Source organism: Cyprinus carpio, chromosome B11, assembly GCF_018340385.1.
Source record: "Cyprinus carpio isolate SPL01 chromosome B11, ASM1834038v1, whole genome shotgun sequence".
Lineage (NCBI taxonomy): Eukaryota > Metazoa > Chordata > Actinopteri > Cypriniformes > Cyprinidae > Cyprinus > Cyprinus carpio.
The window spans coordinates 20,761,442-20,779,071 of NC_056607.1; the positions used below are offsets into that span (position 1 = coordinate 20,761,442).

General features: G+C 33.7%; 1 protein-coding gene across 1 annotated transcript in view; it reads right to left on the reverse strand.

Moving 5' to 3' along the window:
• The window catches only part of wdr18 (WD repeat domain 18), a 61,558-nt gene that overhangs the window by 8,137 nt on the left and 35,791 nt on the right, over positions 1-17,630 (reverse strand). The window contains exon 8 of the mRNA XM_042734500.1: positions 1,491-1,657. Within this exon, the coding sequence (XP_042590434.1) occupies positions 1,491-1,657 (167 nt within the window). The remainder of the gene's footprint in view (positions 1-1,490; positions 1,658-17,630) is intronic.

Sequence of the window (17,630 nt, forward strand, 5' to 3'; positions counted from 1 at the left end):
GAGGCTTAACAAGAGGAATACGACAACTGTAGCCAAATTCCTTGACACGTCTGTGTGTGGTGGCTCTTGATGCCTTGACCCCAGCCTCAGTCCATTCCTTGAATCTATTTTGCTTGACAATCATCATAAGGCTGTGGTTCTCTCGGTTGGTTGTGCATCTTTTTCTTCCACACTTTTTCCTTCCACTCAACTTTCTGTTAACATGCTTGGATACAGCACTCTGTGAACATCCAGCTTCTTTGGCAATAAATGTTTGTGGGTTACCCTCCTTGTGAAGGGTGTCAATGATTGTCTTCTGGACAACTGTCAGATCAGCAGTCTTCCCCATGATTGTGTAGCCTAGTGAACCAAACTGAGAGACTATTTTGTAGGCTCAGGAAACCTTTGCAGGTGTTTTGAGTTGATTAGCTGATTGGCATGTTACCATATTCCAATTTGTTGAGATGGTGAATTGGTGGGTTTTTGTTAAATGTGAGCCAAAATCATCACAATTAAAAGAACCAAAGACTTTAACTACTTCAGTCTGTGTGCATTCAATTTATTTAATACACGAGTTTCACAATTTGAGTTTAATTACTGAAATAAATGAGCTTTTCCACAACATTCTAATTTATTGAGATGCACCTGTACTTTTTTGTTTCCAATCAAAGTTTCTAATGTTGTGATTCTTGTTGTAGCTGGTTGGTTTGGTTCATGACTTATAATGCTTTAACAAAGACTTTTTTTAAATCCCTTTGGGGTAAAAAATACTTCCAGAACCAACAGTGCTGAAAAAGTGGGCGGGCACTAATGGAATCTATATTTCTTCATTAAATCAAGACAAGAAAGATTTTAAATATATAATAGAAGATACGTTATACACTACCATTGAAAATTTAAAAATAAAGAAACTGATACATTCAGTTTCTGATTAAAATGTTTGTAGCAAAAACATACGTTTCTGCATATAACTGTTAGTGATCAAATATAATGTTAGAATCTTCCTGTGCTTATTAAGTGATTAAAAGTGCAAGAAACATCCTTATTTATATATACTTTGAAATGTGCATTTAAAGAAAAACAAAACCTGAGAAAGAATAATCCTTTAAAACTATTAAATAAGACAGTAAAAAAAAAAACCTTAAATTACTGAAAACATAGATAAATAATATATTTTATACTATCAAATATTCTGACTACATTGTTCAGTCCTAATATACAGCAAGTTCTTATTTATGTCAGATTAATAGAAGCATAGTATGTTTTGCTTCCGCATCTTTTAAGACATTTATATGTAAATGACCTCTGGCTTTGGCTAAACCTTTGCATGTGACCTTTTGTATTTCTCAGGGAAGGCCAAGTTGCTGCATACCAAATATGAATTGATAAGTAAATGTAACACTGTTGCTCTAAATGAGCAATCGTGACATCTCATAAACATTCTCAGTGGACCTCATCCTACTGTCCATGATATGTGCCCTTTAAATCATAAGCTGTGTTTCAGATGTTACCTGTGTGTCGGCTCCCAGTCTCAGACACATGCCTCCGGAGCCTGTGCCATCACCCTGCTCAGAGGGGTTCAGGTGGCGACTGAACCGTGGCAGTGGGACGGCTGGATGACTGTCAGCAAGGAACATGTTGGCAGGTGCTGGTATGATAACAGCATTGGTCACGGGACCTGTCAGAGAGACAAGATTTATTAAAATATCAGTTCTCTATGAAAACTAAAATACTTCTTGCTGACAAATGGTACAAACCTAGTGGTTTGAAGGATAGTGGCAAAGATTGGTAACAATTTAAAATGACACTTAATTAACATCTTTGGGCTGCACTGTGATCCTTAAATGGAGTCTTTTAATGTCATCTAATAATAAATCTAATAATCTAATGATAATTCTAAATATTCTTGAAAATATTTTTTGTTATATCAACTATTCCTACACTAAATGATATTAGTGAGTGTTTTCTGTAAATCATGGTAAAAATGTATGAGTCTATGTTTTTTTGCTAGAAATAAATTCAATTAAACAGGACACATAGTAAATAGCAACAATAACAATACATTAAGAAGTGAAGTCTGAAGTAATGATTGCTTTCTATTGTAATATATTTTAAAAATATCATTTATTTCTGTGATGGCAATAAAACTGTAATAAAATTTTCCAATTTCACAATATATGTTTTTACTGTATTTTTTTATCAAGCAAATGGAGTCTTGGTGAGCAAAAGAGAATTCAAAAACTTATTTATTTTTATATATACATCAAATATATATATATATATATTTTTTTTTTTTTTTTTTTTTTTTTTTTTTTTTTTGGAAAATATTTGTATTTAGTTTGTATATGTATATATATTATATATATATATATATATATATATATATATATATAATATATATATATATATATATACTGTATATATACACACACACACACACTAGTTGACTATCCATCTAAAACCAGAAAATCTCAAGGTTCTTTTCACTTCAGTTTTCTCCCCTGCTGAGTGGAATTGGATTGGAAGCTGAGGAGATAAAACCAGCAGATAATCTTTTACAACTCTGCACTCCAAAGCACTGAAGAGCTCTTCACCTCCCGCTTACAATGTTGGACATTTTTATTTGTCCATTACTGTCAGTGTAGAACATACCAGCACCAATCACCGCAGCATCTGTGTGTCTGAAGCCCGTCTTTCACACTGACCGAAACACACTGGCAGGAGAAGGTTTGACGCAGTGTCTACACACTCTCAGGTGTATAACAGCATTCCTGCAGTTCACCTGAGATTAATTATCAGCAACCAGGTCCAACTAAGCTTCTGGCATCTGCTGTCTGTTCTCCTCTATAAAAGAGCTAAACAAATCATCTGTACCAGTGAGCTACATTAGCTCAGACATCACCCTAAAGCAGACTGACGGATCAAAACAAAAGTTTGTAAAGACCAGATAATCATGTTCTTCAGCATGATTTTAGAATGATCTAAAAAGCATGTTGTGCTTTCACTGAAAGAAAAAACATCTGAGCTTTGGTACAAAGGAATTTTGATAAATAGAAATAGAAAATATATTACACACTACTGTTCAAATTTTTAAAAGTTTTGAAAGAAAAAAACAAAATTTATTCAGCCAGAATCGTAGCCCTTGGATCAAAGGATGTGATTGGATGAACTTTTTATGGTCCTACGCCTTCCAAAGACTATATAAATAAATATAAACACATTTAGACCACTTAACTTAGTGATTGTGAAGAGATCAGAATGTGAAGAGACTTTCAACCAGCATAACAAAAGTGTTTTTTAACCAAATCACCTACCCTGCCTTTAAACTGACCAAAAAAAAAAAAAAAAAAAAAAACATTTATAATGTTACGCAATATTTCTATTTTAAATAAATGCTGTTTTTCTGATCTTTTAATTCATAAAATAATACAGAATTACACAAAATTATTAAGCAGCACAAACTTTTCAACATTGATTAATAAGAAAAAAATATTTCTTGAGCAGTAAATCAGCATATTAGAATGATTTCTGAAGGATCATGTGACACTGAAAACTGAAATAATGATGCTAAAAATTCAGCTTTGCATCACAGGAATAAATTACATTTTAAAATATTTTACAATAGAAAAAAAGTTATTTTAAAATGTACTAATATTTCACAGTTTTTAACTAGTTTTTGTCAAATAAATACAGAATAAGAGACTATATATATATTAAATTGCATTAAATTCATTCAAAATTGTTTTTAAATAAAATATGAAAAACCAAAATAGAAGCATTTTTCCAAAGATCTGTGGACCCCACTATATATCAACATTATATCAAACCCACAAGGTAGGTACACATAAAAATTCACCAAAATATTTAATAAACAAGGCAAACATATTATATTAAATATAAACAAACAAATATATTTCAAAGCAAAATCCTAAAACTATTTCCATAAATTGCAGGTCTGCATTCAATTCTGACAGATTTTCAATATGTTCCCAGACTTTTGGACCTAATTTAAAGAAAACAGGATGTATGCAAATATGCCATATGTAAATGCTGTATACAGTACATTGGTCATATATATATATATATATATATATATATATATATATATATATATATAAATATATATATATATATATATATATATATATATATAGATATATATATATATATATATATATATATATATATATATATATATATATATATATATTTTTTTTTTTTTTTTTTAAACAATGCAACTGAAAAAACTGAACAACGTCACCTTAAGATCATTCGTGCACCAGCAAGAGCTCAAAGTTTCCGTAAAGGCCCAGAAAATGCCAGTGATTTTCCATCAGAAACAGATGACACCCCAGCAAACATAATTAAGGTAAGTATCCACACTTCAAAGATGCTGTGGAGTAACTGTTTTCAACAGCACAATTTTGTCCTGTCATCCTGATATCCTCTAAAGATTAATCATTGCATAATTTCACAGAAAGAGACAGAGTGAGGAGATCTATCACACAGAAGAGTCTGTTGGCAGATTAGATTAGACTCATAAACTGTGTTGGCGTTTGATAGAAAAATTAAAAAATGAGCTTCATCACTCACATGGACTGAGTCATTCCAGACGCTGATGACATCAAAAGTTAAAACTGGCCACACGGGAAGCATCTCGCCAGGCTGCAATTGTTTGTTAAGGGGTTTTCAGTTCCCCTGGCACAAGTCGCAGGACATCATTAGATTAAAATAAGATAATAAAATAATCATAATTAAAAAAATTAAATGCAAGAGTGTGTGCCCATGTGGTCTAATTAAAAGTGCAATAGCTGGGCTGCTGTAAGCACGAAAACAGATATAGAGATCAACATCAGGCTGAATTCAAATCACCTTCATTTTTGTTTTGAAGCCATTAAAGAAAGCAACTTGACTCCTCCGTTTCCTCTGAAGCCTTTCAACTCAGAATTGTTGATTTATTGAGGCCAGTCAAATGAACACAAAGCCACTTTTGCAATCGGAGCTTCCGAGGCGGCCCTGTGCTTTCCACGAAAAGAAAAGACAGTGATAAATAGGTTTTTTGCAGAGCAGCGGCTCAGTGAACTGTGTCTACATTAATCCCTGTTTCTGAATGATGCCAAAACAATTATGATAAAACAGGTAAGCAGTGATGCAGCGGCTGGTCTCTCGGCAGTGCGGACTTGGCGGGAGAAACGCGCCGCTCCTCTCCAAAGGCAATTAAATTATATGGGTCTTTTCATCAATTCAACCTGGATCAGAACTGTTATGAAAGGATCCAGAGCCCACGTTTTACACAAGCCCTCTCTGAGGCCTACAATACCACCATCTTGCTTGTGGAACTAATGTGTCCACTAACTAGGCTCAGATGGAAACTGCTGACATTTTTACATTTTGTGCACATTTTTACGGAGAAATCTGTGGAATTATGTGGAATGGATTTAAATAAGAAAAAATGTGTTGCATGGTGCATGCTGCAATGAAACTGTTATGCAGACAATAATATATATATTAGGATGTAGCGGTACACTTATTCATACAGAAAATTTTCGGTTTCGGTATGCATGTGTAGGCTACCGAACAAATTGTTCCATGTTTTCAGGAAATTCAGACAATAAATGGCATTTTGATGCTCCTTGATGTGGCGTGACAAGTGTAAATGCCTTGTCCATTTGGAGAGGTGCGTGTGCAGTCATCTGAGGCTCATGCTGTGGAGCCAGGCAATAGTATAAACAAGGCAGCGCAGACCGTGAGTGAACACCCCTTCCTGCGCATATTTGATAGAGAGAAATTAAGTCTAATGAAAAGCATTTTGCGAAATATTAGACTATACTTCATTATATTTACTTTACCTCTCAGTGGTCTTAATTATTTAATGTATATGTTTAAATTAGGCCTGTCAATTGTTTAAAATATTTAATCGCGACTAATCGCATGATTGTCGTGAGTTAACTTGTGATTAATCGCAACTTAATCACATTTTTATCTGTTCTAAATGTACCTTAAATTAATACTTTTCAAGTTTTTAAAACTCTAATCAACATGGGCATGGACAAATATAGATGCTATATGCAAATGTAAGTTTATTATTAGTAAAACCATAGTCAATAAAGAGCATGAAGATGTTTCAAAGGTCATAGATGTTTTTCAAAAAACTTGTTCATGTCTATTAGACACATGAAAAAAAGAACATAGAAATACCAGGTTCCCATTACTTCTCTTTTTTTGCACTGAGCAATTTACTTACACAAACCTGTTTACATTATTTGCAGGACAGAGCAGCGGACATTTTTTTTCTGAACATGCAAAATGTACATTTATTATTTATTATAAGGCCTACATTTGTTTGACTCTCTGTGCCCACATAGCCTACTGTAATTTGATGTAGCCAAGGTCGTACTTGCGCGGCAGTACCAGCGAGTCTCAGAGACTAAATAAGGTTTGTCCAATTATGTGTTATGTATTGTTGCTGGACGTTTTTTTTTTGGAAAAAAGTCTCTGAATCTAGCGGCAAAGTTGCTAAGTTGGCAACACAGCATCTCCATTTCTCCAACTACGGGCTAGGAAACAGGTCAAACAGAAAATGTGCACTTCGTTAACCACACGTTAATAAAATTAGTGTCATTAAAATGAGTTTGCGTAAACGTGATTTTTTTAAAGAGCAATTTGTTCAGTAAACCATTGTTTAATTAAAAAGAAAGAAATGTATGCCTTTTTTTTCCTCCTGCTGTACCGTAACCATACCCAACTGTGATGTCAAAGCCAAGGTACGTACCGAACCATCAGGTTTGTGTACTAATATATATAAATGCTATTTTCTAAAATTTTCTAAATTAGATTTTATATATATAATCTCATATAGAAAATCGCAATATATAAATTGTGATTTTCTAAATGAGATTTTATTGAGATGTATTTATATTTATTTATTACTGTAATTATTGAAATTACATGAAAAAATTCTACATAGTCTGTGTATGTGTGTTTAGACGTGTACATATACAAATATACGTTTATACGTGTGTGTGTATATATATATATATATATATATATATATATATATATAATATATATATATTTATATTAATTTAATTAAATTTTTATTTTTCACAATTAATTGCACAAAATTAACAAATTAACTAAAAATGTGTACACAAAATTTAAAATACAAATAGAAGCCTTTTCACTTGTAGACCCTATTGTATGCGTAACAAATTACATTAGTCAATGGCGACCCATAACATTTATCTAAATCAAAGAATTTAATAACTTAAAAGGGACTGGGATGTTTATAACTTTATGAATGATGGCATTCAAACTGAATTGAAATCTGTGGGTGCAGATTCCACATCAGTCTGCTAATAAGTACATAACAAATGAATGCAATGAATTTCACTAGCCTACAGAAATTCCTCAGAAGGTGCACATGTGAAGAAATGAGTCTGATGGCATGACAGCAGTCATCTCAAAATTAATAATGACAAATATTTCAAATCAAGTAAATCCCCTTTGAAAGACCCCTGTGAAAACTTTGGCATATTTTCAACACAGTGAAGCTCTATCATTGTTTGGTTTTTCATGTTTTCAGGAACACACAAGAATATTTCATTCAGATGGGATTTGGGAAATGATTGATTCCCTTCAAATTTTAATTATTCATTTGTTCGAGACTTTGATTTATATTTAGTCCCAGTTTGCATCTCTTGAGTGTTTGAGGAATCAAAAGGGGAAACTGTGATGACCTCCAAAAGCTTTTCTGAGTGACTGTACAACAAATGCAAAAATCCCAGATACCACACAATAAAATAAAGATTACAGTATGTGTGTGTGTGTTTGGCAAATTTATGCACCTACACAGAGAGAAAGTTATGATCTAGAGATGAAATGAATGATTTTCAGCTTGAGATTTTGCTGGCAAATTCAATTAACACAGGATTTCAAAATAATAATACTACAGATGAAAAATATGGTTTGGTGCATCCCACATCTTGAGTCACGCTGTATTATGTTCAATCTCACTATTCATTGATCAAGGCTAAAAGATAACACACTTGCAGGAGACATTTCAAATCAAGCAATGACTTACAGGGTGAACCGGGCTGATACTTATTATTTTTGGTGGTGTATGCGGGAGGCATAACATGAATGTTAATGAGGGTTTTAAGACCTCCTGTAGTAAAATTAAGGACGCCTGCGGGTGGATTTACAGCACTCAAACATTGAAATGGTGAGGGAACCCCCTCATCATATATTCCCTTGGCACAACTCCAGTTTGCTCACTGAAATTCATCAGAATTATTTTATTCGACATATAGAGAAATGTCAAAGCTGAACTGTACTTAAAGGAATAGTTCACCCAAAAATGAAAAATCTGTCATCCTTTACTCACCCTCAGTTGAATATAATAGTTTAGTCTCTTCAGTCTTGTTAATTTTACCCTCTAATATTATAGTAATGTACTAAATGAAAAGCTTCCCTGTATAGCTGGGAGAGATTTTTTCCCCTTAAGAAAACCAAACTATCGGTATCGGCAGATTTCATTCTGAATAATCGGTAGTGGCGATGTTTTAAGCTTTTTAAGTTTATTAAGCTTTTTAAGTTTATTGTAATTTAAAATGTTTCATTTAGTATTTATTTCTATTTTTCTCTTGAATTTATTCGTATAATTTTCTTTTGTTTATAGTCTACTATTATTTTAATTTTAGTTTTATAGTATTTTAGAACTAGCATTTAATTTAAGCATTACATTTTTAAAGTAAATAAAAAAATACACTGAAATTCAAAAATGTTAAACAATGTTACATTTCTCAGCACACTGAAGTGTTTTTAAGTCTTTATGTTCCACGTTTTACAATACAACACATACTCAAACCTTAAAAATTATCAAAAAAAATACAATTAATTTAGTTTTCAGAATAATGAAAATGTATTTTAGTGTTTTTTCACATCTATTTCTATTCTTATTTCTATTATTCGATTCTATTTTTAATTAAACCAAAAACTTTTTTTATTAATGATAAAAATACTGCATAAAAAGCTCCATAAAGTATCATACTATAAGTGACTCATATGTTACAATAAAGTAAATATTATAAAGATGCGGCACAACGGGCAGCACCGCAGCAAGGCTCTGAACACGTGAACTGATTCAGCCCCATTTATGAAGTATTTTGTGAATTATACACACCACTGAAGACATGATGGCAACGTCTGCTGATGGCCTTGTAATAATGCACTGCATTATGTTACTACCCATTCAGCCGTGCAGTCTGTTCATTCTCATCTACAGCTTTTAAGAAAAACACCTGGAAGCAGGTTGGCTGAACAAAATGTGACAAGGCTTCATGGAAGTAATGCATAAACGTCTGTCACAGGGAAAGAACCAGACTGGAAGTGACATTTCTAAGATTTTTCGAATGTTGTCATCCAGCAAAATGAGAGAGAAATATACCACTTCTACAAAAGCGGGAACATTTTTATAACATTTTAAATCCCATAAAATGCCAGCCGGTGAAGAGCAGGCTACCTCCACAAAACTGCTTACGGTCTTTAGATTTGAAGAATCAAGATAAATGTGCCCATTTCTGTTTGTTTCGTTTTTGTTTTGTTTTTTCATTGACAAGGGAGTTCAATAATGCAGTGGTTCCCAACCCTGGTCCTGGAGGCACCCCAACACTGCACATTTTGCATGTCTCCTTTCTTTGAAACACCAATTTCAGGGCTGCATCCGAAATCTTAGGCAGCTGACTTGCTGCCGTATCAGGCAATGACTTTGCAGGCAGCGTTTTTGCATGAAGGCACCTCATAAAACTTTTGGACAGGCTTCTGAGGCAGAGTAATGATTTAATGATCTACAGCAAAATAGAGAGAGTTTTGGTGATAACTAAGTGGATATTTCATTACTGCAATATTAATTTCATGCTAGAAATGACATAAAAAGTGGAAAATCTTGATCAAAAACGTATATTTACACACAAACTGACCACCGACCGCAACTTTCAGACGCCATCTTTATTTTTTGGCTTAACTGTCACAGAATTCAACACACAGGATTGTGGGATATCAAAGGCAGCGAAGGATACATCTACGCTGCCTTCAAAAACCAGCCAGATGAAGGCATCTCAGGAGACAGGAACTGAAGCTAACATTGAATTCGGATATGCACTGATGCCTTCCTACCTTGGAATGCATCCTCCGAAGGCAGCATTTTTCAGTTTTCAGATGCAGGCTGGGTCTTGGAGTCTCTACTAATGACCTAAATCAGGTGCGTTTGATTAAGACGACATGCAAAACATGCAGTGTTGGGGTGCCTCCAGGACCAGGGTTGGGAACCACTGCAATAATGCATCCACATCAGTTGGAATCTCAATTAGATAAATAATTTTTTTTTGTTTGTTTGTTTGTGTGTGTGTGTGTGCAGTAGAGGGAAGGATGAGAGATAATGAAAGATATGCACATCCATGTAATATGCTTCAATCAGTCTAACGCATAATTGTTTTTGTTGTGCTAATAAATGCAATCTGCTAAGTGAAATAAAGTATTTGGAAAACAAACAGCTAATGAATAATCATGAACTCAGGAAAAGGAGAGAGAAATCAGCTCCAGATAAGAATAAATACACACTTATCACAACTTTTGGTCAAGTCGGTACTTAATTATTGAAATATTTAAATAATTCTAAATATTGATATTGACTGATTTTAATCCCAAGAATATTTGTTCCCAAGAATCCCAAGAATTTCTCTCCTTTTGTCGGGTTTTTTTTTTTTTTTTTTTTTACCTTTATCATTGCATTCTGGGATAAAAAATATATGGTGGCTTATACATTTCGAAGAAAATCATGAATACATTAATAAATAAAGATAAAATGACAGGAAGGCTGATTATAATCATTCAATACTAAAATGCATTCATTAAAAAAGTTTCTATAACAAATTTGTTAACTACATTAGTTAACATGAACGATACTACAGCATTCATTAATCTTAGTTAATTTCAACATTTGGTAATAATAAAATCAAGCTCAACATTTAAAGGGATAGTTCTTCCAAAAATGAAAACTCAAACAGTTTCTGGCCTCCATTGACTTTCATAGTATTTTTTTTTCATTTACTGGGGACCAGCAGCTATTTGGTTACCCACATTCTTCAAAATATATTTTTTGTGTGCGCGTGTTTAACAGAAGAAAAAGAACTCAAACAGGTTTGAAACAACTTGAAGGAGAAAAGACAGATTTTTCATTTTTGGGTGAACTCTCTCTTTAACATTTATTAATGCACTATGAACTAAAAAAAAAACAATAAATAACTAAATGCTGTAAAAAGGATATTGTTCAATGTTAGTTCTTATTAGCATAAACTAATGTTGGCAAATGAGACCTTACTATAAAGTGCTACCATAAAATAGTCAGTTAAGCAACATGCTAACACTAAACTCCACTGAATCAAATGTGATGCGCTTCGCCTGAGCAACATAATTTGCTCCAAATCTTTCACTTAATTTCTTTGTCAGTTAGATGCTGTGTTAAAAGGCAGCTCACTAGGTTTTGGAGCAATAAACACTCCCGAATTAAACTCCACTGAGTCATGAAATGTAGTTTGTGTGCTGCGTACTTAGGCGAAAGTATTATTCTTTGTTGTGTGCAATCAGGGCCGGCTAATTATCTCCCACTCAATCATGGCAACTGATTCACGGGATACTGGCTCCACTCCTAGAATTACACTAATGGTGCAGGCTACTCTGACACGCGGTCATAAATCGTGTGTGCCGGCTTCTCGGGTCACATAACGTGGCGCTTGGGAGTGATGGGGAAAAGCGCAAAGAGGAGGGTAACATGCACACTCTGCCAGCGCACTGCAGAGACTCCTGGCATGACGACACCCCAGAGGGAATGGGGCGGAATGGATGTAAAATTTGTGGCCGTAATTCTGCCAAATGTCCAAGAGGCTTCCTTCCCAAAGGCTTTGAGCTTTTTCTTTAATCTTGCTTTTGGACCAAACCTGATTTGAATGGTGCTTTTCACACCACATTTCTGTTACTACTATAGCAGCCCTTTGACATGACTCCTTAAAATCTCCCAGGGGAAAACCAAATATTTTTCATAAATTGATAAGTTTTTCATGTTAGAAGCAGGGAAATAACTAGGCAAAAACCTAGTGATGCAAAAAATAAAATAAAATAAATACAATATTAACAGAAAACAAAACCAAGAACAAAAATAACATTTAATAATAAATTAATCACATTTCAATTGCATATAAGCTATCAAGTTGAAATATATGTTTACATGCATTAATACAACAGTTCTCTCTAGTTCTTGAATCTGATTCGCTGAGTGCCGTTTCCAGCAGTGTGATATTCTACTGATAACAGCATTCCAAACATTTCACCGTTTGTATCATTCTGTTTGCGGTATTTCTCACAGCCTGTCATGGCTGACACTTAAACCCACTTTAATTTTACAAATAGTACTGTTTTTGTGTCACAAAATGTGAGAATTTATTTGTTTAGACTTCAAATATGCAGTTTGTTAATAAAGATAATGTCTATTTGAAAATTTGCTTCGATGTTTTCGGAGATGTGAGCTTTTAATACAATAATGCAATAAGATTTCGAAGATGCAACTCAGCGTTCCTTCGTTACTAGTTTTAAATTAGTTTTCGAATTAGTAACAGAGGCTTGGGCTCAGCTGTTGAACTGTCAGCTTGAGATTTGAATCTGTGGCGGTAGGAAATAGTTCCATAAAAAAGAAGGTTTTTAAAGGCATTCCGTTGTTCTATCTTTTTTATTGAAAAAGAAAAAACACTTCTGCCGTCAAACTATTGTATAAACACAATATCATGCGAGTAGCTGTGTGATATGGTTGTATGGCATGCTGTGATTACCTGTGGCCTTGTGCCTATGCCAGAATCACAGCCGTGCTGATCATAGACTGTAAAAAAATATGGACGTAATGTCCGTGACGTCACCCATAGACTCCTCAAGAGCGTTTTTAAGCTCAAAGTGTGCAGTGCGGGCCGTCGTTATCTTGGCAGCGCGTGACCGCGCGACTCTCCCGGATAATCAAAAATGGGCAAAAAGGCGGGAGCTGGTTGCTGAAGCCACTCCCACCTAGTGCAATGGCATTCTCAACAGCGGCAATCCACCTGTCACTCAAGTGGCCACGCCCTTAATTATGCAGAACTTTAAGGCGTAATATAATTTAAACGGATGAGTTATAAAAAAATTCACCCCCTCACAGTTCTCATGAAGGGCAAAATTAGCTATTTAGACCAAAATCATTTTTTTAACCAGGCTGTAAACATGTTTTTTTCTGCTGTAAAGTTGGGCATTTTAACATGGGGAGTCTATGGGACTGACTCCCTTTTGCAGCCAGCCTCTAGCGGCCAGTCGATGAATTACAGTTTTAGTTACTTCCTTGTTGGCTTCACGAGAGAGAGGGGAGGTTGCCGCTCGGTGCTGATATACAGCCATATCACACTTGTGAGATATTGCTCAAATATATATATCTATATATATATATATATATATATATATATATATATATATATAATATATATATATATATATATATATATATATATATATATATAGTAGTATGTTCAGCAAAATGCCCCTTTCTCAGGATTTCTGCAGGTTTTATGAAGGTAAATATAAAATGTTTTAATACAAAAAAGAAAATTTAAGGAATAAATTGAATGGAACATAATACATCAATTTATAAATGTGAATGTAAATATCTAGAGACCACAATGAGTTGTATTTGCAACCCTTCAGCATTTTAAAATACAACTTCCAACAGATTTCCATTACTTTTCATTCATTCATCTATTCATTCATTCATTCATTTGAAAAATAGTTTAAGGTTTGAATGGCTCTGCTCCCAACAACTGGAGTTTAATAATATTTACTGATTTACACTGCAAAAAAAAAAAAAAAAAAAAAAAAATTGATGCTCTTTATCAGTGTTTTTGTATTGTTTTCCAGTCTAAATGTCTACTCTTAAATCAAAACACATTTATTTGAGAAGCAAAATGATGAAAAAATGGGTTTTTTTTTCTGTGAAATTGATCAAAATGAAATTAATTTATGCATAAAACAATAACAAATATTTGCCAATGGGCTCAGAAAATGAAAATTCAAAGAGAAAACATGGTTTTATTCCCCACTGACAGATGTTTGTTTTTGTTTTAAGCATAAACTCACTTTTTGTGTTTAGTTTCTTAGAAAACAAGACTTCATATCTTCATACTTGCATATCAAGTAAATATATATTGATTTAAGGATGTTTAGATGTTTGCACTGGAAAACAAGATAAAAATACTGAGCTAGAAATAAGATAATTTTTTTTTTTCAGTGCATGCAACATTTAATGCAATGACTTCTTTTTAAGGCTTTATTTTGGATTGCAATAACGAGGCATTGATTCTTTTATAGCCAACTGGATCAGAATGACAGGTGCTTAAATAAATTTTTGTACTAACCTGGTCTATTATAGACAACAGTTCAACATATATTTAAGACATATATATCACCAGGTCAAGAAACATGAACTCAATTTGAGGCCGTGTCTAATAAAATCCGAAAAAAAGTCCATCCCATCTGATAATCCAGTGGCAGTCAGACAGCCAGCAAGCAGGAGACGAGACGGGAGGGGAATGGAGTTATTCTGACATCTCCATTTGGTTTTGAGCCGTCTGAGTGTTCTCTGAACCCTCTTTTCTTTCAGAGTGCTCTTGTCTTTAGGTCAAATGGGATTAAGAGATTAGATGAGCAGTAGTTAATGGCCAGTGCTGAGCAATTAACACAGGGGTCAACAAACCTGACCTCTTCTGCATGACACTATGACTTTTGAACTAATCACTCGATGTCTGGGGAGTAACTAAAACATAACTTTCAGTTGTGTGACAGATTTTAAAATGGTCTTGGTTTTCCAGCTACTAAGTTGTTTCGTGTGATAAAACTCTACATTGTGGTTCTTAAAGTCATGTGGTATTTGCATGCAACTTTACAGCTGAGGACTTTTATAAAAGTTGTTTCGCTTTTATTCTTAATGTTTCTTCATGATGTTTGACTGGCTGAATATAAAAATCACATTATGTTTTGTGTATCATAAACGGTGCTCATGAAAATGAATGATAAAAAAAACAGATGATCTGTTATTGCTCATGCATGAAAATTGCATAATACTCAGTTAACAACAGTTTAAAAAACAGTTGAAAAAAGTGAGTCGTCCAAAATTCTGTGTACGTTGCATAATTTTTGTCTGTTATGACTAGACCCACGATGTTCTGGAATATTCTAGAAAGCACTAGAATATTACAGAATGTTTTAGAAACTTCTAGAATGTTCCCATTCTTGAAAAACATCTTTAAAAAACAAACATGCAAAATTAATACAAAAACTTATCTGCACTTAACCAATGCTTCATTATCAATGCTACAAGTTCTAAAATTGATGCTAAACTTTAAAATAAATACCACAATAATAATAAGCACCACAAAAACCTATCTTTTAAAAATCAGTTTTTAAAGACTTTTTTATGTTTTTGGAAGAATCCTCTTATGCTCACCAAGGCTGCATTCATTTGATCAAAAATACAGAAAAAAAGGAGTAAAAAAAAAAAAAAAGTAGATTTTTATTTAAATATATTGTAAAAATGTATTCCTGTGATGCATGTCTTCAGTGTCACATGAACCTTCAGACATTATTCGAACATGCTGATTTGCTGCTCAAGAAACATTTCTTATTATTATCAATGTAGAAAATAGTTGTGCTTAATATTATATAGTAGAAAAGAGTTGTGCTTGTAATATGCTTAATATTTTTGTCTGTGGCACTACTTTCAGAATTCTTTGATGAACAAAATCTCAGACCCCGAATTTTTGAATGTTAGTGTGTACATGGTGGAAAAACAGATGGTGAGTGAAAGTGGCAGAGAGAAAAAAAAAAAAGTGTACTACCCAAGCTGTCCAAAGCATGAACACACTAAATATTTCAATTGAAGTCATAAGCAAGGATTGCTGTGTCAAATTGTTTGACAGATTGCTTGCACGGTTTAATGAGGTTGAACCTAATTTATCGGCAGGACACTACATTTTGCTGTAATATTCTCTTCTGTAAGTGATATAAATTCAAAGTAATATGTTTCCATTATGCAAAATAGCACAACTTAACAGCAAGTGAGCAATTAAATGTCATAGCCTTCACATACTTCAAATGAACACTCACTGAAGCCACTAACCTGGCAAAAAACTTGGCAAATCCAGTAATTACTTGACTCAACCTGGTAGCTTGTAATCAGAACATTGTTTCCTGGCAGACTTATAAAAATCCCTGGGCACTTATTCCCAGGAATTATCAGCCAATCAAGGTCTTTTTAGCGTGTATAGAGCAATATGGATCAGAAACTCCTTGTCACAAGTCACATCAAACAACCAGGGCCAGCTAAATCTGTTGGAGTAGCTTTTGCCATAGAACATTCTCATTAACTTATTACAGGGAAAATCCCCATGGAGCACCCTGAGATAGGTGCCTTGCTCAAGGGCACAGCAGTGAGCCGCATGGCTCGCTCCTTGCAGGTATCGAACCAGCAGCCCTTTCAATTTCCTCCTGCGTCTTAACCACGACAACATCCCACCCTCACAAAAGCAAGGTCATGAAAAAATAGGTTAAGGTTAAATAAAAAATCTTGCATTACTTGTATCTTTGTCCAGGGCTAGGCAGTGAACAATATCATAGAGATAGCAATATAATTTAGGTTGTTAACAATGATAAGTTCTGGGCATTTTTCCTAAATCTTTATAGCCAGTCACAAAGCAGAAATAAAGTGCATGTGGCTAATAAGTCTGCATGTTCTGCATGTCTCTGTGTGAACAAATGGTGTAGTTTTGTCTACTATACAAAAAAACCCAAACACACGATGCTAACGATGTTTTGTTTTCACTTTCTGCTGTTTCAGTATGAGATACGAACACACAAACTTCATCTCCAGAGCTGCTCTGAGAGTCACTTCACCAGCTTTACACCATTTCATTTGAGAAAAAAACTACCAAACATACACTGAAGCTCAAAGATCTTCGAGACAAACCGCCAAAATAAAAGTTCAGTTTAACTTGAAATTATGACAGATATATATTACTATTATGTACTAAAATTGACTTTCTTAATATTATAATACTATTATTTTTAAGGAATATCAAAAAACCAACATATTTTTACATCCAATTTATACAGTTTTGTCGTGCAGCATCTTATCTGACAAAAAAAGTAACATTTTGTTGTAACACCATTTTAATGATTACTTTGTATTAAATATTAAATCAAAGAACACAGAAAAAATAAAGACTAAAAACACAGAATTTAGTGGAAAATAAAACCGAATTCATGGAACCCCAAAATTAAAAGACAGCTCTTCTGCAAAGTTTAATTGCAAGCAAACAAGTTACATTTACATTCATTCTCAAGGTCTAATTAACATGTGAAAAGCATTTCTCCATTGATGGTAAATAAATATTGATAAATACTAATATTGTATGATACAGAAAAAAATATCATGATGATATTTTTGGCCATATGACTGAGCCCTATCTTGTTCAATTTCTGAGCTTCCTTAAGAGGGACTTAGGCTGTACATAAAGTAAACTGAACAATTA